Source organism: Armigeres subalbatus, chromosome 2, assembly GCF_024139115.2.
Source record: "Armigeres subalbatus isolate Guangzhou_Male chromosome 2, GZ_Asu_2, whole genome shotgun sequence".
Classification (NCBI taxonomy): Eukaryota; Metazoa; Arthropoda; class Insecta; order Diptera; family Culicidae; genus Armigeres; species Armigeres subalbatus.
In genome coordinates, this window is record NC_085140.1 from 361,706,539 (window position 1) to 361,731,963 (window position 25,425).

The following is a 25,425-nucleotide window of genomic DNA, read 5'->3' on the forward strand; positions in this document are numbered from 1 at the left end:
GTCATTTGGCCGAAAGCGATTTGGTCGAAAGCCACTTGTCCGAAAATTGTTTTGCCGAAACAGCTATTTGGCCGAAAGGGTCATTTGGCTGAAAGGGTCATTAGGCCGAAAGGGCCATTTGGCCGAAAAGGTCGTTTGGCCGAAAGGATCGTTTGGTCAAAAGGGCAATTTGGCCGAAAGGGTCGTTTGGCCAGAAGGGTGATTTGGCCGAAGGGTCATTTGGCCGAAAGGGTCGTGTGGACGAAATTGTCGTTGGACCGAAAGGGTCGATTGGCCGAAGGGGTCATTTGGCCGAAAGGGTCATTTGGCCGAAAGGGTCATTTGGCCGAAAGGGTCATTTGGCCGAAAGGGTAATTTGGCCGAAAGGGTCATTTGGTCGAAAAGGTCTTTTGGCCAAAAGGGTCGTTTAGCCGAAATGGTCATTTGTCCGAAAGGGTCGTTAGGACGAAAGAGATATTTGGAATAATAGGTCATTTGGCTGAATAGGTCATTTGAAAAGTGAGAAATTAAAAGTAAGAAGAGATGTTTCAATTCTCATACCTCATTTCTCACTTCTCACTTTAAAAAATGATGAGCGCGAAATAAGTAGTGAGACGTCTCACTACTCACTTTGCGCTTCTCACTTTAAACTGCGAGAAGTGATGAATGAGGAGTGAGAAGTGAGACGTCTCTCTTCACACTCCTCATTTCTTACTTTTCACTGTTTAAAAGAGGAGTGCAAAGACCTCTTACTAGCCACTTCGCACTACTCACTTTTAAAAGTTAGAAGTGAGAAATAAAGAGTAAGAAGTGAGACGTCTCATTTCTCACTTCTAATTGTAAAAAGTGAGAAGCACGAAATGAGTAGTGACACGTCTCACTTCTCACTCCTATTTTTTCACTTTTCAAATGACCTTTTCGGCTAAATGACCCTCCCGGCCTAGTGAACCTTTCTGCCAAATGACAATTTTGGCCAAATGTCCCTTTCGGACAAACGACCCTGTCGGCCAAATGACCCTTTACGCCAAACGAACTTTTCGGCCAAATGACCCTTTCGGCCAGATGGGTGTCGGCCTAACGGTTTGTTCGGCATAGTGGTATTCGACCAAATGGCTTTCGGCCGAATGGGTTTCGGCCAAACGACCCTACCTCATTTGGCCGAATACGACATTTGGTCGAATAGGACATTTGGTCGAATAGGAAATTTGGCCAAATACGACATTTGGCCGAATACGATATTTGGTCGAATAGGAAATTTGACCGATCATGTCATTTGGAGAAGTGAGAAATAAGGCGTGAGAATTGAGACGTCTCATATATCACTTCGCATTATTTATTTTTCAAAGTGAGAAGTTGGAAACAAGTAATGAGAAGTGAGACGTCTTACTTTCCACACCTAATTTCTTACTTTTCAAATGACCTATTCGGCCAAATGTCCTACTCGGCCAAATTGCATGTTCGGTCAAATGTCCTATTCGGCCAAATTAACATTTCCTACAAATGACTTTCGGCCAAACTACCCTTGCCCACATGGCGGAGACGCTTGGAATACGAACTGAATCATGCATACAGGAATGGTTAATTTCTAAGCTTATGCAACACGCCAAAATATGGTGGGCTGGAAACGTTTTCACGGATTTCCGAATATACTGCCTGATACAGTTGGTCAAGGCGACGATGGATCGAGTGATGTGCGTAGGTCGAGTTTCAGGAGCATTCTCGAGTGCCTTTGAAACGCACAAAGGGTTACCGCAAGGTGATGGTCTTTCGTGCCTGCTATTGAACATCTCTTTGGAGGGAGTAATACGAAGGGCAGGGATTGACACGAGTGGTGCGATTTTTTACGAAGTCTTCTTCTTCTTCTTATTGGCATTACATCCCCACACTGGGACAGAGCCACCTCGCAGCTTAGTGTTCATTAAGCATTTCCACAGTTATTAACTGCGAGGTTTCTAAGCCAAGTTACCATTTTTGCATTCGTATATCATGAGGCTAACACGATGATACTTTTATGCCCAGGGAAGTCGAGACAATTTCCAATCCGAAAACTGCCTAGACCGGCACCGGGAATCGAACCCAGCCACCCTCAGCATGGTCTTGCTTTGTAGCCGCGCGTCTTACCGCACGGCTAAGGAGGGCCCCCTTTTTACGAAGTTTGTTCAGTTATTTGGTTATTTGGTCATTAGTCATTAGTCGCTTGAGCACACGCGACCGCAATCGTCAACACTCATCAAATGCTTTAGCATTAGTGCATTTAGTGAATAATTCGCACTCTATACAAATCCGCTCAGCCCGTTGTTGGAGGCATAGAGTGTGAAGTTCTCTATAATAAGCAATGTGGGCTCGCTTGACTGTGGATATACAACAGTAAAGCACATGTGACGATTGGGAAAATCAAGCATCTGAAAGATATTCAATTTGCAAAAAAAAAGAACTAACCGCGGTGGAGGTTGGTACTCGAATTCTGATGGCTTTTCCGCAAACGTGACCTTAAATTGACCTTGTTGTGTAGGGGTTATCAAGCCTATCTAGAGAGTAGGATTTTGAGGGTTCGAGCCCCTCCAAAACACGAGGATTCTTTTTCGCAAATTTTATAACAATTTGTCCATTTCGAAACATGTGTTGAGCATATGTACAGCAAGATTTTTAACAAAACAAGGAAACTTTAGTTTATTATTTCAATTCTGTTATTTTTTATTCACGAAAAATTCTAGGCTATCCGGGATTCGAGGAAAAAATAATTCTGTCCGGTTATTTTACTAGAAAAGGTTACATATGATAAAAGCACCGACTACTTAAACCATCCTTATAGCCTTTTTATAAAAATTCCTCCTATATCATCATATTTTAAAGACATTCATTACATACACATATTTAATTACGCATATGATAAATTGTCATAAAAGATCAAATAAAACATAGCTCGATTGATCGAAAGATTTAGCTACAGTCAAATTCGAATAACTGAGTCTTATCTGTACATGAGTTTCTACATCAAATGATCAATAGTGATCATTGCATTTTTGTACAATTCCACTGTTAAGTTTTCAAATCCGTTTTGAATAATTGACCAGCAGTCCGTACTTTGACTAATCAATTCTGTTATTCATTTCAATCCGGTAGCAGTTGTTAAGGATCAAGGAAACACGATATTTTCCCGATTTCAAAATTCTAGTTTTATTCATCCACTTAGATAACTCTTGTTCGAAAGGACAAACCCAATTTATCAAATCTCTTTTCTGTCGGATCCGGACTTGGATACTTTGTCTCGAAGAACTTCTATTTTTGTCCGTTGTATGGTGTGATACTGAATCTGATTGTGTCGCATCCGGTTGTTGTTTCCGCACACTTTCATTCGAAACCTGCTGCTGCCCGCATCCCCCTGTTTCCCGAAAGTCCGAGACAAACTTGTCCACCGTGTGGAAACGAAAACTGAACTTTGCCATTTAGCGGGGCAGCCACAGTCTCGGTGAGCGTGCTGACTACTAGGAAGAGTAACATTCCGCCGGGATGAAGGGAATCGGGATCACGGCGAAGAGATATTATATGGGAAGGTACGATGTTTGTTGGTGGCCCTTCTTGGCCCGGAGGATATTTATGCACTTTGTTTTGAAGTGGTTAAGCTATTTTCTCCTGTCACCTTTATCGGCAACGTGCCGGACGTACGTTAAATGTGCGGGAAACTTGATTCCCACTGGGAGGGGTGTCAGCTGTGTGGGAAGTTGGTGTGACTGTTTTGCTGCAAAAAGCCGGTATTTGGGGGCGATAGTCACACAGAAGTTTGGTAGCATTGGGCAAGTTCGAGTTGGGCTTTTTAAATCGAATTTCACCATCCAGCTTGCATTATGGATTAATAATTTTGCTACTACTTATGTTTACTTGATTGAAATATTTAGTTTCAAAAGGTTTTTTGTTGAACTTTTACGAAACATTCTCCGAAATTTCCAAGAGAAGTTTTTCGGGATTCCGGAAATTTTCCAATTAACTTTTTTAGACTTCCACGGGGTATTTTCGGAATTTCTACAATTGAGTATTCAAATAAACGCTAATGAAAATTTTCCGAAATTTCACGGGAAGTTCTTTTGAATCTCTAATACCCATGAGAACTGAATTTTCTTTTGAACATCTTCTAACTTTCCACGAAAAGTGCATCTGAACTCTTCTATCCACGAGAAATATCTGATGAACGGAAATTTCTTTTAAATTTCCAAGAGATTTTTTTCTGCATTTGCATGGGAAATGCTTTTGATTTTGTATAGGAGATTCATCTAAACTTCCCAAACATCAGGGATTAAAAAACGTTCACTCCTTAAACATTTGAAAATTGTGTTCTATGTTTTTTTTTAAATTTATCATGGAAAATGGGAAAGTTCTAATAATTTTTACACTTATTTTCTATTATTGTTAGTTTTGCAGTTTATCAAAATTGTCTAATTTAGATAAAGATTAAACCTTTTCTGCTGATTTTACTCTGATTTTACTAAAGATGACGTACAGTTGTTTCCAGCATACTTCCAGCTAGTGGTTCCAAAACGTGAAATCATGCTTCCGGTCCTGGTAAAACTGATCTTTTTGTGAAATATTTCACTCATTCTCAATTGTACTTGTGCTCGACCGAAGTTATGCACAATTTTCTGCAAACCTCCCAATTCTATTCGGCATTCAAGTTTGCTCTAGGTTGCAACAGCACTTAAAGTACGACACGATTATCACATCACGGGTAACATGACATTGTGGTAAGGGAAAGACGGTCAGTTGGGATTTTCAAAATGGTTAAACTTGCGAAACTGTAATAAGAATGGACGATGTGTGGCTGGCATGGTTTAAAAGTCATTTGCTTACCTGCTCCTGGATAACCCAACGATAGTAAACAACCGTCCGACCCCTCCAGAACCGCTGGTATCACTTCCGACAGCGCACTCCCACATATGTCTTGCTGAAATGGAAAAGAGAGAGGAAACGGAAAATAATAATTTTAATACTTTCGAAATTTGAACGGTCCATTAGCGATAATTCTATCTCCCCTTCCTGCCACTGACACTCCGCTTACCCAATGTGTACAATGCACAATTACTCCACTCGGAAAATCCGGTTCCCCTTTGTTTATTTTTCCCAAAACAGGCCATCCCTTCAGCCATGAATTGGGGGTGAATAATTGATTGAAAGCAATCGCACCCATTCATTAGCATTAGACGCAGACCGAGCGGGGTTTGCTGCACACACGCATTAGGCCTGGCTGGTCAACCATACGCCCTGTAAGTCCCAAGTTAATGGAGTGTAAATTTGACGAGTGGCGGTCAAGTGAGCATCTTGATTTATAGGTAAGTCAATCTGTAATTCAAGACTCGTGGCGTTCTGACTGCGAGTCATGCTCTTTAATACAAGCAAGTGCAGAAAATGTGATGCCATGCCCAGGGCGGAAAATCGATTTCGTTCATCCCACTTTTCTTGAGCTTGAAATGCATCGCAGCACACGCTTCCGATACTATAAATATTGATAATTTAGGTACGTGACGCTGAAGCGTTATTTTTAATCACGGAGGCAAGCTGGCACTTCTGCCATCAGTTCACGACGACGACGACGACGTTGTCATTACGTGTGAAACGGGGGTGATATTCAGGATTTTCTTCATCGGCAGACCAAAGGGATAGAATGCGGAAGTTGTTATTGTCATTACATAATGTTGTTAAGGGATAAATGTACACAATAAAACTGATTGTGAAACTGCACATCACTTTTAAAATTTCAACTAAGTTTTGAGGCGACTAAACAGTATATGAAAGGTGAATTTCCAAGTTTGACCCCTGACAGAGCGACGTCTGCTCGCAGCACGCCCATGGTTGGTCGTCATTTGCTGGAAGCATTCATTCGAGAAGACATCGATGAACATGTTTGCCGTCAGCTCAACGGCAATAGCTGATTGAACTTTGCACTCACTCACTTCAGCGCCATCCAGTGGAAAGAAATCCAAGCAAGAGTAATCTAATAACGAGCTCCTTCCTTCTTCGAGCAAAAGTCGGCGAGATCCGAGAAGCTCTTCCAAGCGCAAACGAGTTAACGACGGCCGGATCAAGGTAAAAACGCTTGCGATGCAAAGTAATATCTTTCTCCTGGCTGATCCTGGAGCGGCTGATACCGGCGCTATGGAGACAGCGTCGTGCGAAATTATTAGTATTCTACGGGAGACACCTGTAGTGTCGGGTGCGTCCCTCGTCTTCGTCGCTTTCGTCAAAGGAAGGCAAGCATTAAAGCCGAGCCGCGACACGGTAGTATGATAATGATGAATAATAGTATCGTCGCCATCGTCTTTCTCATGGTCTTCTCATTTTGTCGTTATATCTTTCATCATAGAGGGTAACGAGCTTGACCACCAGGAAGTCTGCGCTGGAAACAGGTTGACAGAAAGTTGGCTAATGAAAAACGTGATCCAAATACCAAACGGCTGCTATCGGTTTCCTGTTTGGAAGGCTATATCACCCTCAATGTGAACACCGGCGATGGATACTTTCGGGTTATTTTTATCTTCGGTGGTCGTTAATACCGGTCGTGAGCAGGATGAAGTTTTCGGCCAATGTGATGCGCCACGTTCCGAGACTTTTGTTATTAGAGCATGATGGAATCAACAACTATTCGGAAACGGATATTAATTATGATTACGGTTGATGGTCGTCACGTTACGCTATTGGCTTTAGGAAGCATTAAAGGTGCTAAATGTTTCCTCTTTACCGTTTCAAGCTGTATGTTTGCTGCATGCATGGCTGTTTATGAGACAGTTAGAAGGTGTTGCAGTCAAAAAATGGTTTGACAAGAAGGTGTGTAATTTGTTCAAACTTTTTATGAAAAGCGCAAATCATGTTTCTTCATTAAGTTCAATTCTTTACAGATGAATATTATTAACCCTATTTGAAATCAGCACTGTCAAGCTCTTCTTCTTCTTCTTATTGGCATTACATCCCCACACTGGGACAGAGCCGCCTCGCAGCTTAGTGTTCATTAAGCACTTCCACAGTTATTAACTGCGAGGTTTCTAAGCCAAGTTACCATTTTTGCATTCGTATATCATGAGGCTAACACGATGATACTTTTATGCCCAGGGAAGTCGAGACAATTTCCAATCCGAAAATTGCCTAGAGGAATCGAACCCAGCCACCCTCAGCATGGTCTTGCTTTGTAGCCGCGCGTCTTACCGCACGGCTAAGGAAGCCCCCCCCCCTGTCAAGCTCTATTCATGCATAAAAATGGAAAAATATTCACACAAGCTTCCTTTACAGCGAATGCGAATTGTCGGGCCTTTAATTAATTGTCAGTGCAAAACGTAAACACACGAGCATAAATTCCATACAAAAATCCAAGATGGCTGAGTTGGGGATATTGACAAGTCAGAACACCCCCAAAAAAATGCATCCTGGACAGTTGTGTGTTACTTTCTTATTGAGTGATATTCCCTTGAAAATGCAAGAATATAAATTTTGGATTCCGAGATGCGTGTCCTTAAAATTTGCTTTGGTCAACAAGGACACTGGAGTGCAATTAGTTCGGATTTTTGCGAGCTAAGAAGCAGAAGAAGACGAAGATACAACTTGATACAATCGGCAACGCGACGAGGATCACAAGTAGAGGCTTGACGCATGAAGGTTCCCCCAGACTTAAGCGACAACTAGTCGCCGCGATTCTATCGTTGGGTCGCTGTAGGCAATGTTTCATTTAGGGTAAGACGGTATAATATGCCCCCCCTAAGGCAACTCCTTGATAACTTTTTACTTTTCAAAGCAATTTATGCAAACTTTGTGTTATTTGGTAGTCCAGGAAGTCGCAAATGCATTGCCTATGAGTAGTCATATAAAAATATTTCAGTTAACACGTAATAAAGCTTTTTTGAAAAGTAGTGAAAAAATGAATTTTAAAAAGTGCCTGGGCAATACGCCCCACCTCAACCAAAGACGTTTAATTGCCCTTCATTAGTATTTTATCAATCTCATAATAAAAAGGCTACAAATCCTTATGCGCTTGACATTAAAAAACCAACATAGGTCCATTCAAGCAGGTGTGAATTACATTTCATTATTTTCCATACAATTTGGAAGCAACTGCTGCAGGCTCGCTGCGCTTGTGTCCAGTTGGTAAGGGCATATCGTCCTGCCTATACTGGGGCGTTTTGGCCAGTGAAACATGTTTTCGAAAATCGTTACATTTTTGAAGATGGAAGCAATTTTATATCATATTAACCACTGAGAAAAGTAATGTTGTTGCCCAACTGAGTGTTCCAGTGCAAGTTTTGCGGACAGTATGCCAGAGTCGCTCCAGAATGTTGAGCAAACAAACATGAAAAGTTACATCAAAACTGTAACTTTTTGTATTTTGCTATTATTTTCATTGTGAAATACAAAAATACTTCCACATTCACATAGTATGATGGGTTTACAAATACTTATAGGTACCAACTGTTTTTGACCCTTAATTAGTTATAGTTTTCTAGAAATCAAAGGGGAGCGTTTTGGCCAGGTGGGGCGCATTATACCGTCTTACCCTACGCTTCCATACCAACAAGATAGTTTGCATCCCCGCAAAATTGACATGTTGGAGTTGCATAAATTTTGCTGGACAGGGTAACAAATGTATTTTTTTTTGTTGCATGTTATGTTTGTGTAATTTATTCGCATTTGTCTACTTTTTCGGTTGTTATTGTTTAAATAAATGTAGTCGATGTAGGGGAACGGTTCGCCACTTCATCTCATAGCTCATATTTCCATCCCATCAAAAACAAAGCAATGGTAAGATAGGGTAAATCACTACTTGGGCCTTTGGACCTGATTTCCGGCTCACCGCACCGAAAACTAAAGATTTATACTTTTGGAAGCCGTAGGCTTATGATTGATAATTTTAAAAAGTCTCCCATTTATTTCGCACAATACTCAATATTGTTTAAGCATTTATTTCACTCCTAATTGGTCCAATTATAGAAAACAAAAATGCAGATTTCGAACATTCGCTCTCCGTTGCTGCACCACTGAGCCGGAGTGAATCTTTCCACTTTGACAAAACAGTATTTTCATATAACCACCTACCTGGAAATCGTCACAGTACTCGATACAATCATTGGTTGAAGGTGTTAATCACCACACAATAATTCTAAACTCACGCACTTTCATCTTTTCTAGTTGTTCGTTTCACTAGAACTAATATAAACATATTAGAATACATTTGAAATGTATCCTCAAACCAAACAAAAATTCACCTCGGCATAAGAACTTCTAGCCGCACCGTGCTGCAAAAAGGCCAGGATTTTTTTTAGTATGCAAAAATCCTTCATCGTTCATAGGAAAACTATTTAATACGTTGACGCTATCATGTTATTTATAATTCTCTCGATTTCAAAAAGTGAAAAAATATAGTTTTTAAGCGTTTGGAAGTAATTTGTATGAGCAAATATATCTTTTCAACCAAATAGAAATTATTATAAATAATACCATCTGGCATCATGTCGGCGTTGAACGTGCATATTTTTGTTTACGTCGCATTTTCTACCGTCCCGAGAGAGAATGAGAGTAAGATGCTGAGAGATTGAGCGAAATTTTGCTTAGGCCGGGAACTAGTTTGGAAGTGGGCCGGATTTGAAATCGCTATGACTGAAATTAGTGCTGGACCTCGTTAATTTAAATCAAATAAAAGCCTTTTCAAACGATGTTTACCAAGAAAAGCTATTTTTAAGCAGAAGTGAACCCCATTGCAGTATTGCACGGCCCACGAAATTAAGGAAAAAATGCTTCCTGTCATAAATATCAATTAAGTAATGCAGTCGTATGCATGTTAGGCCGGGAATGGGGTAAGAAACCCTATTTGGTTTGTTTATTATTTTTCTGATTTTCTTCAGCAGTGAGCACGCATGTTGACAAAAAGAAGCGACGAATTTGGTGCCGTATTTCTTTGTTTAGCGATGAGATGGATATATGTACAGTGAGATGGAGATCGGAACATTTCCCCTACATATACTGAACTAATTTACGTTGTATGCATTGTGGCAGCATGGTCCAGTCAGATTATAGAACAATATTGGTAATTGAATACTACATGAAGAGGAAGAAAAAAAGAAGCGTAAAGATGATATTTGGGAAAAAATTGCTTCTAGAGTTGGGCACTTTTCAACTCATGATTGATTTGAATCGTTCATGAGTTTTGAGGTTTTGAGTTTTTCTAACACGGGTCATTTGGCCGAAAATGCCATCTGGCCGAATGGTTGCTTGGCAGAAAGGACAGTTTGGGACCAAATAGCTCTTTCTGCCGAAAGATCATTTCTACGAAACGTCATTTTCGGCCAAATGATCTATTCGTCAAACGACGTTTCAGGCCAAATGAGCTATTAGGGCAAGCCTTGGATGGATCTTGCAAAAAGGAAAAAAAGTGTAACATCATCTGCTGCCAGGTAAACGGTGTCACGAGCTGTCAGATGCATCCAGCAGCAGTATGTGTGAAAATATTGCTATCCAATATAAAGTATTTCGCATGATTTTTGTTTTACAAATACTTTTACACTTTGAAGATTATTCAAAATAGCCGCTCAGCCTAATATTAAATAGTCATAAATATGTGTTTCTATCCCGGTACATAAAAAATATTATGGGATTGAGTTTACAAATTCGCGAATTGAAAACACTTATACTGTGCTAAGAAGAGTTTACACAGGACTTACGTGAAATAGCATGATCAACTGTGATGAAAAGAAGAACAAGAGCCAAAACAAGAAAAACAAAGCAACTTTTTGCAAGTCCCGTCTCAGAAGCAAACCACTTTTACGGCATTCACACAAATGGCTTCGGAATGGTAGTCCGAAGCACTTTCTTCCCCGTAAGAATATCCACAAGGCCACATGGAAATCACCTAATCAAGTAACGGAAAACCAAATCGACCACGTTCTAATCGACGGTAAATTCTTCTCCGACATCACGAACGTACGCACTTACCGCAGTGCGAATATTGAATCCGACCACTATCTCGTCGCAGTATGTCTGCGCTCAAAACTCTCGACGGTGTACAACACGCGTCGGAGTCGTCCGCCGCGGCTTAACATTGGGCGGCTACAAGACGGTAGACTAGCCCAAGACTACGCGCAGCAGCTGGAAGTGGCACTCCCAACGGAAGAGCAGCTAGGCGCAGCATCTCTTGAAGATGGCTGGAGAGATATTCGATCCGCCATTGGAAGCACCGCAACCGCTGCACTAGGCACGGTGGCTCCGGATCAGAGAAACGACTGGTATGACGGCGAATGTGAGCAGTTAGTTGAGGAGAAGAATGCAGCATGGGCGAGATTGCTGCAACACCGCACGAGGGTGAACGAGGCACGATACAAACGGGCGCGGAACAGACAAAACTCGATTTTCCGGAGGAAAAAGCGCCAGCAGGAAGATCGAGACCGTGAAGAGACGGAGGAACTGTACCGCGCTAATAACGCACGAAAGTTCTATGAGAAGTTGAACCGTTCACGTAAGGGCCACGTGCCACAGCCCGATATGTGTAAGGACATAAACGGGAACCTTCTTACGAACGAGCGTGAGGTGATCCAAAGGTGGCGGCAGCACTACGAAGAGCACCTGAATGGCGATATGGCAGACAACGGTGGCGGTATGGTAATGAACCTAGGAGCACGCGCGCAGGACATGCGACTTCCGGCTCCGAATCTCCAGGAAATCCAGGAGGAGATCGGCCGGCTGAAAAACAACAAAGCCCCTGGAGTTGACCAACTACCAGGAGAGCTGTTTAAACACGGTGGTGAAGCACTGGCTAGAGCGTTGCACTGGGTGATTACCAAGGTTTGGGAGGATGAGGTTCTGCCGCAGGAGTGGATGGAAGGTGTCGTGTGTCCCATCTACAAAAAGGGCGATAAGCTGGATTGTAGCAACTACCGCGCAATCACATTGCTGAACGCCGCCTACAAGGTACTCTCCCAAATTTTATGCCGTCGACTAACACCAATTGCAAGAGAGTTCGTGGGGCAGTACCAGGCGGGATTTATGGGTGAACGCTCTACCACAGACCAGGTGTTCGCCATACGTCAGGTATTGCAGAAATGCCGCGAATACAACGTGCCCACACATCATCTATTTATCGACTTCAAAGCCGCATATGATACAATCGATCAGGACCAGCTATGGCAGCTAATGCACGAAAACGGATTTCCGGATAAACTGATACGGTTGATCAAGGCGACGATGGATCGGGTGATGTGCGTAGTTCGAGTTTCAGGGCATTCTCGAGTCCCTTCGAAACCCGTAGAGGGTTACGGCAAGGTGATGGTCTTTCGTGTCTGCTATTCAACATCGCTTTGGAGGGAGTAATACGAAGGGCAGGGATTGACACGAGTGGTACGATTTTCACGAAGTCCGTCCAGTTATTTGGTTTCGCCGACGACATTGATATCATGGCACGTAACTTTGAGAGGATGGAGGAAGCCTACATCAGACTGAAAAGCGAAGCTAATCGGATTGGACTAGTCATCAACACGTCGAAGACGAAGTACATGATAGGAAGAGGCTCAAGAGAGGTCAATGTGAGCCACCCACCACGAGTTTGTATCGGTGGTGACGAAATCGAGGTGGTTGAAGAATTCGTGTACTTGGGCTCACTGGTGACCGCCGATAACGATACCAGCAGAGAAATTCGGAGACGCATAGTGGCAGGAAATCGTACGTACTTTGGACTCCGCAAGACGCTCCGATCGAATAGAGTTCGCCGCCGTACCAAACTGACTATCTACAAAACGCTTATAAGACCGGTAGTTCTCTACGGACATGAGACCTGGACGATGCTCGTGGAGGACCAACGCGCACTGGGAGTTTTCGAAAGGAAAGTGTTGCGTACCATCTATGGTGGGTTGCAGATGGCGGACGGTACGTGGAGGAGGCGAATGAACCACGAGTTGCATCAGCTGTTGGGAGAACCATCCATCGTTCACACCGCGAAAATCGGAAGACTGCGGTGGGCCGGGCACATAGCCAGAATGTCGGACAGTAATCCGGTGAAAATGGTTCTCGACAACGATCCGACGGGAACAAGAAGGCGAGGTGCACAGCGGGCAAGGTGGATCGATCAGGTGGAGGACGACTTGCGGACCCTCCGCAGACTGCGTGGTTGGCGAAGTGCAGCCATGAACCGAGCTGAATGGAGAAGTCTTTTATGTGCAGCACAGGCCACTCCGGCCTTAGTCTGATGATAAATAAAAACAAATGGCTTCCCGCCGAATGACTTTTGGGCTAAGGCATCTCGTATTTTTCTTCTGATACTGTTCCGAGTACCTGTAGAAGATTCTGCGCAGGACAGAGTTGTACCTAGAAGGCATCTAGATGTTAATGATAAAGACTAAAGCAGAAGAATGCATTAAGGACAATCCTCAAGGAATACAAATTCAAAAGTACTCGCGTTTCAAGAGCACACCACTCAATACGGAAGCAACGCATAACTGTAATTTTTTTTACTTCACGCATGCTGCGACGAAAAATATATTTGTTGGCGCAATCATCAAGTTTCAATTAAAAAGCAGCAATCTAGAGTTCTCTCTCGTTGGCGCAATCATCAATTGATTGTCCCAGAGTCTATTATAGGGGAACTGCTCCGATCTCAATCTCACTGTACATATATCCATCTCATCGCCAAACAAAGAAATACGGCATCAAATTCGTCGCTTCTTTTTGTCAACATGCGTGCTCACTGCTGAAAAAAATCACAAAAATAATAAACAAACCAAATTCCTTTCCATTGCTTTGTTTTTGATGGGATGGAAATAGGAGCTATGAGATGAAGTGGCGAACCGTTCCCCTATATAGAGTTACGCAAAGAGTGAAGCCAAATCTACCTATTGAACTGTCAAACCGTCTACCTATCGAGCAAAGTAAACAAATGATTGTGGGTAAGGCGGAAGTATTGTTATCGCCTGATGATTATTATGGCGAATTAAAACTCATGAATTGAAATGTATTAGATTTGTTCTAGAAACAGCTTCAAAAAACTTCAATACACCCCCCAATAAAGTTGCAACCAGAAACTCACGTGTTTGCACTCTGTAGGTGACTTTGGTTATCGAATTAAAAGCTTTAGAAGTGATCACTCCCGTGAAGTCACTTGAAGGGTTGAACAAAAATGAAAGTTTTCAACATAATAACAAGAGCATCATTCAGAATAAGAGTAAGAAGATCCTCTTTGCGCAACTCTATATAATAGACTCTGGATTGTCCCTAATCGGAACCAGGGACAATAACTCTTCAGAGCAGAATCTGTGTCAAAAGGCCGAAAGTTAAAAGGTCGAAGGAACAGAATGTATCTACACAAATACGTATTTAGTCCACTACTTGTTGACATCTTCAGTGTGTTGTCGAGTGTGTATCGAGTCGATAAACAACACACTGAAGATGTCCACAAGTAGTGGACGAAATACGTATTTGTGTAGATACGAAGAAACAATGTAGTGGAAGTAAAAGGAAGACAATTTTTTTTAAAACCGTGTAACATTTTCCCCTAAGACGCTCGCAAATAATTATTAACAGAAGGTAGAAAAGACAAAAAGTCGAAAGGACAAAAGGTCGAAAGGACAAATGGTCGAAAGGATAAAAAATCGAGAGGACAAAAGGTCGAAAAGATAAAAGGTCAAAAGTACAAAAAGTCGAAAGGATGAAATGACGGAAGGACAACATATCGAAAGGACAAAAGGTCGAAAGTCTAAAGTTTGAAAGGACAAAAGGTCGAAAGACAAGAGGGTCGAAAAAATGACAGAAGGTTGAAGGAAAAGGTTGAAAAAATAATTGGATCAAACGGTCGAAAGGACGGAAGATCGAAGGGACAAAAGGTTGACAGAAAATAAAAGTCGAATAGACAGAAATTGAAGGTTTCATTAATCATAGACTGTTATAACGAGGTATGCCTTATGTTTTAAACAGGCGCTTTTCTTTAGAGGTTACTTAACCCTATAACATCACATTTTTGTTTTTGCACAAAATAACTATTTTGCTTTCTAAAACCGATCTGAACACATTTTAGGCCAGGCCTGCCCAACCTTTTCAAGCCATGGGCCAATTTCTAGAATTCACACTTGCTGGCGGGCCAGAAAATATTCGGACCTTTTCGATGATCAAAATTATCAGTGTTTTTTTTTTCATTTTCTAAAAAAACTAAGCACGATTTTATTGAGTTTAAATAATCTTTTTTGTTTTGTGGTTGCATTAGGAATCCATTTGTCACATATCAGGTAAAATATTCACATCGGTAAACGGTGTTGATAGAATGGAATATTTCGTTACTTTACCAACAGATTTGCATAAACTGTTTTCAACAGGATGAGAAAAATGTACCAGATTTCAGCAACCCACTGTGCCAAAGTGCTTTATGTTAAAGTCATTGAGATGTTTGGCGATATCTGCTAGAAAAGCCAAGTCACTCATCTATTCAGGATCATTCAGCTCGAGCAGTGGTTTTTCTTTATCTTGATAAAATAGTGCCGTTTTCTTTTCGAAAAAAAAAAATCTCTCAAACATGGTACCAAGGCGTAATCAATGAACTTCACAATAATACAGCAAGTCTTTGTATTCGTCATTTCCGTCAACATAATTGGTTGAGATCCCTAACTTAATAACAAGCGTCAATACTTGAGGAATATTGATCGATATGTGAATCGATTCTTTTGGTGAATATTGCAGTGAAATATCGCCATACCTTTGTAATTGCTTTTCCATGCTTTGAATTGTTACAACGCCATTGTTATTTCCTGTCATTGATTGCTGGTGCTCCATCGTGAGGGAAAGAAGGGGGAAAGGGAAAGCTGTTAATATCTCTGTCATTCAAAGATGACCATCAATAATTCCTCTTATGAAGACAGCCACCTTTCCCACGTTTTTTTGTGTGTCTTTATTAGTGGGCTTGCAGCCCTGGGCTGGCTCACCTCTATGCCATTCTTTTCACGTCAGTATTTTTTATCATTTACGGGAGAGTAAAATATGAGACAGGCGGCTTTTTCACTTAACGTAGCTTTCAAATCTCCTTCGAGAACTTTTACTCAATATTTAGTCAGATTTGAACAAGCTCAATGCTTGTTTATATTATTGATCGACATCGAACACTTTTTTAAATCTGAACAATTAAAAATTACAAAAAAAATATCAAAGGCGGTTATGGGCGTTAGAGGATTACTTGTACTTACATTTACAAATCACGTAACGCAAATTTGTGCAATTCGATGCCCCTCCCTACCCAGGTAACCATTAGCATTATATTTCGCCTTTTCGGCAATATAGGGCTATTACAGAGCCAGTATAAAGCTTGTTAGTTCTGTGCTAGCATTATAGTCGCCCGTACGGCTTATTTTAAGGCTTACGGTTACCTGGGGACTTTACAGCGTAACGTAACGGTTTCTAATGATTAAAATAAATTTATAACATTCGTCTATCTCTATGAATAAAAATGAGTTCAAATTCCTTTCATGACGATTTAACTCAAGAACGGGTTGACCGATTTGCAAAATTTCCTCCCTAATTGATTCGTCTTGGGATCCGTAAGATTTGTATATACAAGAAGCTGGTGAAGGTTAAAAATCGGCGGAATACAACTTTGGGTTGAGGAAAAAGTAACAATAGTACGGAAATTGATCTAGAGTGCGGTGCTGCAAATAGTTCAGTACATATATGACACTTGCAACACAAATACCCGGGCAAAGCTGGGTATTGTTCGCTAGTGATTACTTAAAAACAAACTTTGTAAGCAAAAATGTATCATCTTTTGAGCACATAAAAATAAAATTACTGTTGGATGGTAAGTTAAGCTAAAATCTCGCACTTAGTATCACAAGGGCGTAACTGCATTGATCGATTTATCTTAATCTATTTTTTGTTTCGTTTGTAACTGAACTGGTTAAGCAATTACAACCGTGATTGTTGTTTCTGGTGCAAGAGGCAACCATCCTTCAACAAACAATAAAGTTCACCTTAGGGGGCCGAAATTCGCTGAATTAATAAAAATAAAATATCGACGAAGAGAAAGCGATCAATGCAGTTACGGCCTTATTATACTAAGCGCGAGAAATAATATATTTTGAATGATCATTTTGATTAAAATGAGTAAAGAACTATTTTCAGGAATTACAATTGAAGTTACTAAAGCCTAGCAATAATGAATGGAAGAAGGAAAAAATCAACAATAAAAATACAGTTAAACACAAATAAATTTAAATGTGCGAAATTTGACAGAAAATTCTATGATTAAAAGAAGGAAACACTCAACAATAAAATTTATTCTAGTGAAACACAAATATATATATAAATATGCGAATACCGAATGAACAGCCTTTGGCTAATAGAAGGAGAAATTCAACAATGAAGTATTATCAGGTAAAACATATATAAACATAAATGCGCAAAAGAATTGTTGAATATAACTCGACGTTTTGCCTATTTTTTCGACATTCGACCTTTTGATCTACGAGTTTTGGATTCTCGACTTTTTGACTTTCGACCTTTTGTCCTACAACCGTTATTTCTATCTATTGTTCTTTTGACTTTTTATCCTTCGACTTTTTGTCCTTTGATATTATTACTTTCGACCTTTTGACTCAGATTTTTTGTTTCGACCTTTTGTCCCTTCGACATTTTGACCCTTCGACCTTTTATCATTTCGTCCTTTTGGCCTTTGACCTGTTATCCTTTCAACCTTTTGGCTTTCGACCTTTTGTCTTTCGACCTTAGAGCAGGATTCTCAATTTTTCAAACTGGACAAAGGATTTCGGTGAGATCATTCTAATTTGTTTATATTTTTGGTTTATAAATGTACATTCATCTTTTTCATCTAGTTTGACTATGGGAGCTATTCTGCTTGTAATCGCATAACTGTCCCATATGACTTTTCATCATTTATGAGATTAAATAAGCAATGGTCCTATATTGGTTCATATTTTTGTGCCTTTCAATTAATCCATATTATTTGTTCTGAAATTTCGAAAAAAATACCTAGTCGATTTGTCCCATCTTAAAAGTAACCGTATTTGAATCTCATATTAAAAGTAACCGTATATGAGTCTCTTTATTGAAGTAGTGATAAAAACTACTTGAAATTCTTATTTTTCGATTGTGTTTATTCTTATTATTCTTAGAACTATTATTAAAAAGAAAATAACATTTGAAAAATGTTAAAAAAATATTATTTTATATTATTTTTTATTATTTTATAAAATAACCGACAGTAAATCTGTTCTTGAATCAATTGTTAATCCCAGTTTGGGGCAAATCAACCCAATACACTTTCTTGTCTTCTTCGATTAGTGGCAAAATAACTTTCAACAAACCGGCTTTCCTGTCAGCGTCAATGCCTCGAGGTTAACTTTCTTTTCTTCAGTTGCTTTTCTAGGTCGAAATCAGCATCCGATTTTGCGTTTGTGACCACCGTTCGAAAGTCCTCGAAGGTTATTAAAGGGACTTTCCGCATTGATCCTTCTACAGCAGCATGGAAGCTGTCTGCAGCCATAAAAGTGTGGGGTTAAAAAAACTTTAGCATCAATTCTTTTATCTGAATATTAGGGTGGCTCAAAAAAGACTTTTCCAATTTTTTTGATGGGCCGCTCTCTTATTCGGTCCTATTTGATGCCCTGATGCTCTGGACAAAATTTCAGGCAAATCGGTCAACGTTTGGGCGGTGCTAAACTCGTTGGAAGTTTATATGGAAAAATGTATGCAGAAACATCAAAAAACAGTGATTTGCAGTTGGACCGCACAATTTACGATCAAGAACAATGATCCTCATTCAGTTCTTGTAGAGTTTAATATAGAATGTTATGCTGAAAACCGCGAGAAGATTAGAGTTTATTAGGCAAAGATATTAGCATTTTACTGGAGTGTTGTAGTACCGAAACCGGTAATACCGGTATTACCGTCCAATTTTGAGTACCGAAAATACCGGTATTAGAGACGGGAAATACCGGTATTTTCGGTATTTCACATTTTGCTGTCAGTATAAAAAATCTCGAATATTTTTCATCTACTTATATCAACTAAACTGCCAGTAATCGCATACCTGGCCCATAAAAATAGGAAATCCAGCAAAGATGGAACAAATATGCGGATACAAGTAGTAAAGACTTACCGTGTAACAAACACTAACAACGATTCAACGCGCGCATGAATGAACCTTTGCACAAGTAAGCATCTTTGGCGACGTTCATGCTACGGCAAAAATCTATCATAATAGTCATTCACCATCTGTCAAATTGCCAATGACTGTTTTCGATATTTTGATACTTTCATTTTTAATATCTCATTTTGGTGACCCTGTGAACGAGTTATTAGCAATCACATCAAAAAGGAGAACTGAATGTTGTATGAGAAATAACAAAATGATAATATTTATTGATATCTCTATAAGCAAAAAAAAACTTATTATCATTTCAAGCATTTTTCGTTCAATTTGCACAATGAGTTTTCATTATGATAATACAGTCGGACTCGATTATCCGGAGACTCGATTATCCGGGGACTCGATTATCCGGAGTTCGATTATCCGGAATTTTAGACTCGATTATCCGGAGTATTTTTTTTCCTCGATTTTTTTTATTTTTATTTTTAAATTTCAATATTATAATATACAATACGATTATTTTAGCAATATGGGACGTACCAAGGTTGTTCGAGGGGGTTGAAATGGTGCTATTTTTTATATTGAAATTTGACTATAGGCTTGTATGTCAAATCCATGAATTCAAATGAATATATTACTGCCATATTCATACAAAATATTATTATATGAAGAACCATGAACGTAGCTGGAATGGTAGGGACTGCAGTAGGGGTGTTTTATCTATTTAATCTTAATTCCATGTATAAACTATTTTCTCTAAAACATGTCCACAAACTTCTCGCTCCAAGTACTTTCCCGTGGAAGTCTGTTTTCTCTTTTTTCTGTCATGTAATTTCATGATCGATTGTCAATTAAGCTGTTGCATTTGAGACAACATCTTCAGATTTGCTATTTATATCAATCCAATGTGGTTCCAAAATTGATGAAGCAGTCACTCATTCGACACATGAAAGCGTAACCTCGCCGCCATAGTTTGGGTGCATAACAAGGATGGCAGAATTCGCTTTTAATATATATTAACGACGATAGACAAGAAGCCTCAAGTTTTTTCGATCATAACAAGACATGAAAAAAAAATTGCTCATCACATGATTCAACTGCGAAAAAAGAGCAGATGAATATTTCCCCCAACGACGTTGTGATAAAACGGTTTGTTCTAGTACAATTGTAATTGAGGACCATGAGTAAAACAAGTAGAAATGAACGTCTAAGACGAATTAAGTACTGTCCATTTAATTCCACCAGTTAATTTTCGTTATCTTTGCAGATACGTATTTCGACCACAACTGTGTGGTCGTCTTCAGTGTCTTGTACTTGACTCGACTCAAGTACAAGATACTGAAGACGACCACACAGTTGTGGTCGAAATACGTATCTGCAAAGATAACGAAAATTAACTGGTGGAATTAAATGGACAGTACTTAATTCGTCTTAGACGGTTTAATACATTCCACTAAACGAGCTTAATATATTTTTCTGGAAGTAGAAATGCATAATCAGAACCGATCTCCTTATAATTGGAGGTTTTGTAAAGGAATTTATCTTGCAGAATATCCCCCTATAATCCATTAATTTCGTAATGCAAAAATCAAACTTTTTATATCAATCATTTTAAAATTGTGCATGGATTGTCACACTTATGTAATTTATGGACGTTCATTTAGGTGAGCAGAGTTTAGGTTTAGTTAACAACTTCAGCAAAACCAAATTGTTAGTTGTGAACACGGCGACCCCTTCCAGCTTCCAAAGGAAATCTCCCAAATTATCTTTAAATTTTTAACATTATTTTAGATGGCTAGCAGATTCATATATGAATCACCCAACCAGGGGATGGCAGATTTTAATACAGTTCTGCATAAGAACCTTACAGAAACTGTATAATTATTTTAATACAATATTTGTATAAAAAGCTTACAGAATTGTATATGCCCAGATTTTATACAATAATTGTCAGATTTGTTTTTTGGGTGTAGTATTATATACCGACCGTCTATGGTCAGCGAATTGAGGTGATGTCTGTGTTTTTGAGTGCACAAAATCTAACCCATTTTGCGGTACTTATCCTTATTCTTATTTGCTTCCAACTGGTTGCATTTAATGGGAAATCCTGTTTCCTATTGAAGCATTGTTTAGTATTGTTAATTTAATGGATCGGACAATGGACTCAAAAGAAATAAAGGCAAACATACTATTCATTGTACAAAAACTTAATAGTCTAGCTATTTTATTGACACCTATTGCCAACCATCAAGTTGCATTCAAATGGGAATCCTGTCTTATCATTTCATATTGAAAATTGACTGAATCCGACTATGGACTCAGATGTTTTGGCAAAAATACTATTTTTCCATATTACCCCAGAAAGTCACCGATTCCGCTAGGTGGATTAATCAATGTTTTTCTCAAATAAATTTTGACTACACCACTGCAAATAAAATAAAACAATTTTCTGTTATTTAATTGCAAATTTGATTTTTTTTTTGTGGTGATTCGATTATCCGGAGGATTCGATTATCCGGAGTGAAAATAAAATCGATACTCCGGATAATCGAGTCCGACCTGTAATTATATGGAGCATAAACATTTCGAGATTATTTTGATATTTGGATCATACAGTGATATCAAAATACTTATATCTTGCTGAATAACTTATTTGATAGAACTCATATGCGATATCAAGACCTACGAGCTAGATTAGTTATTAAATAATTATTTTCTAAACTCCTTGAGAACAAATCGACAGAACGATATGTTATCATTCTGATAATAGTTTGATAGCGGTCTCTGCTCGGGATGTTACCCATGCTCAAATGGTTCTATGAGTTGGAGGGGTCCGTTTAAAAAACTATGATCGATTTGAAGTTTCAATTCAAATTCAACTTCAGTGATGATGGTTTTTTGGCGGTAGGTGAATTAATTCTAACCTGTTCAGGCTGCAGTGGAACTACACTGGATTCTGATTTTAAACGATTTACATTTTCTCAATTTTGCACTGGTCCTAAATGTTTACCGCATATTAATAACCATTTGATTTTTGTTTGAATTATTCATGATTTTTTGATACATATTGCGAAAACTTCGGTGGCAAATTGAAGGCACACGATCAAAGTTACGAGCGAAAAAAAAATCTTGTAAAAACAGAATTCTCTGTACTATATTGCCAGTTCTGCACTCTATATGAAGCCAATGTAGCGCTCCAATTAATGTTGAAGCAATTATCAAATCAAGCCACAGAACTCTCCGCCACCTTTTTCGATACTCTCAAAGAACAAAATCAAGAGAGACGATCAGAATACGCCGATCTTTTTGCTTTTTTTATAATCTGTCGTAAAGCAATCAGCAAGCGGACGAGATCTTGAAGCGTTATCGATTATAAAACAACTCGTGAAGAGCCTGCAGCAGAGCAAAGCACTTTCGTTGCCGGTGGAAACTACGTTGACGCTAGGTTCCTTACAAGTAATCCGAAAAGAATTCTTCTACGAATCTATGTTCGTATCTATGTTCTATGAATCTGAAGGGATTAGGGACAATTACTTGATACCAGTGGCGTAGCCACGGGGGTGGTTTTGGGTATAACCCCCCCCCAGAAACAAAATTTTTGGAAGAATTTTTTTTTCGAAAAAAAAAATATTCAGAACACCCCCCCCAGACCAATTTTCTAGCTACGCTACTGCTTGATACTGATTGTCAACGTTCTTGAAACCATTTGCCTGAAGTCCGTTGAACCAGAGAGAGCATTCTCAGCAACTTGAAACTTTGCTAACAAAATCCGATGCGGATTGGGAGATTAGTTGCCCAGCTCAACAAGCAATGACTTTAACATTTGAAGTTTGTCAACAAATATTGTTTTTCATTGAAAAGTCCATTTTTTTTTAATTCCAGAAATTTTCACCAATACCGGTATTTTACCGGTATTACCGGTATTGACTCCACTAAATACCGAATACCGGTATTTGTCGAAAATGGTCAATACCGACCACCCTACCAGCAATGTCGTTTGAGGATCGACCGCTAACATTGTGTGCACAGACGCACGCGACTTTGTGTGCACAGACTTTGTGTAATTGCCGACGTTAGCAAATGTTTCGTTGAAAGCAATAAGCCGTTGAGAAAAAACGACCGCTTTGAGCCCTTCTAAACGTGGTAGGTCTGCAAAATCCGTTCGCTAATATAAGGTATGTGACAAATTTCACACGCACCTTCTGTAGGTCGACCGCTAAACCACGTGGCCTGGTTTAACGGATTCTTCATAATCTCGGTATTCCGATCGGGCTGCTACATATAGCTGTCTGTGATCCATGTACTCTATGCATATGGCGCAAGACTCGATTAAAGGTTGATTGTCATCGGAATGTCCAGAGGTTTTTTGGTGCTGCGTTTCCGAAATATATGTTTTGCACATGTCACAATTTCACTACACAGAAAATAGTTTTGAAAATTCAATGACGTGTAAAATAGCAGCAAGTCCGAACAAACGAATAAACATTCGATGTTCAATTAAATTTTATTGAATTTTAGAACCGAGCACGGTTTAAATTTATTTCGATTTACAAGAACAGTAAGATCGATTGAATGTTACGTTTATTTGCATGCTCCAAATATGTGCATGAAAATAGACTTAAAATCACAACATATTTTTATCTGTGTATAGAAATATATTTTTTTTCCAAGATTCGAAAATAATACTGGTAGGTCACTTCTGTCTCGTACATTTTCCTAACAGACAAGTCATATGGCAAGTATAATCAGTTGGGTGCATGTTCACGACGATAATGCGAATCACACGGATTATAGTTGTTGTAGTGCACAGATAAAAATATGTTGTGATTTTAAATGTATTCTCATGCACATATTTGGAGCATGCAAATAAACGTAACATTCAATCGATCTCACTATTATTTTAAATCCAAATAAATTTAAACTGTGCTTGCTTGTAAAATTCAGTCAAATTTTATTGAATATCGAATGTTAATTCGTTTGATGGAATAAGATGCAATTTTAAACGTCGTTGAATTTTCAAAATTATTTGCTGTGTGGGTTTTGACAGAGGTATATTTTTCAGTGCTTCGCTCATAGTTTCCCCGAGAGATCTTGGTTTACCTTCTTCATCATCGTCAGCATCATCAACCATACGATAGATAATATTTCTCGCTTAACTTTTCAAAAGGATCTAAGTAACATTTTTTTCATGAATTAATTTGAATAGTGCAATCAACAGATCAATATGCCAGCTTTTGATTGCAGCACTCAAATTAAATCATGACAAAAAATGTTACTTAGGACCTTTTGAAAAGTTAAGCGAGATTTCTTTTCAAATTCGTATGAATATTAGTCTAGTTCCACTTTTAATATCTCAATATTTTCCCACAATGTTTCCCGTATCCGAACGTGTTGAGTAAGAACTTTCGGCAAACTTTCGGCACTTTATCACTTGCCACTGCTCGAATATGAAACTCATACGAGTGACGCTTTCGCAGATTTTCCCCGGAGAAAGCATTTCGACTGCGTCTTTTTACGGCTTCACGTATAACCCTTTCCCGCATAAAATACTTCTGAACTGCTGCATCGAAGGACCAAAAGCTATTATAGATATCGATCCTGTCAGCCTTTGAAACCAAATTGCCACATTCCTTGCTGTAGCCGAAATTCTCAAGTATTGTGGCCACAGCCGTCTCGCTTTCTTGCTTCTTTCTTCGTCCTTTTTCACTGCGATCTAGATTTCTCCGACTGGGTACCAAAAAAAACTGCCATCAGAGTTGTCTGCACTTATGGAAAACAGGTTTTCATTTAATGTTACATCACCATAGTTATTTCCATAATTTCCAGGATCATCTTGCTCATCTTCATTCGCAACTATAAGAGGCGAATCAGACGCCGTTTCTTCACAGCCATGGTCCATACTTTGCTTCGCTTGAAACGTCCTGTGGACGGATTTCGATTTAGGAGTAGTTGATATAATTTATTATTTTATCATAACCGTCTAAGACGAATTAAGTACTCTCCATTTAATTCCACCAGTTAATCATTAACTGGTGGAATTAATGGAGAGTATGGAGATTAACTGGTGGAATTAAATGGAGAGTACTTAATTCGTCTTAGACGGTTAAATACATTCCACTAAAAGAGCTAATATATTTTTCTATTTTATCATGTTTTTCGTAGTTTTTATAGTGTAAATGTGAAACACTTCAAAAGTAGAAGCTTTCACGCTCCTGTGTCAATAACAAACGTTTCATTTGCATTCGATTTCTGTTTTCTAGTGACTTTTTCATATACTAAGGTGCTTAAGTGTACGGATTTTGATGCCCCACGGTATAGATCCGGTATAATGTTCACCAAACGTATGCGCA

The 25,425-nt window shown here is 39.2% G+C and overlaps 1 protein-coding gene across 1 annotated transcript in view; it reads right to left on the reverse strand.

Annotated features, from left to right (window-relative positions):
- Nucleotides 1–25,425, reverse strand: part of LOC134212997 (kinesin-like protein CG14535) — a 501,209-nt gene that overhangs the window by 41,039 nt on the left and 434,745 nt on the right. Inside the window, exon 9 of the mRNA XM_062691425.1 lies at nt 4,822–4,915. Within this exon, the coding sequence (XP_062547409.1) occupies nt 4,822–4,915 (94 nt within the window). The remainder of the gene's footprint in view (nt 1–4,821; nt 4,916–25,425) is intronic.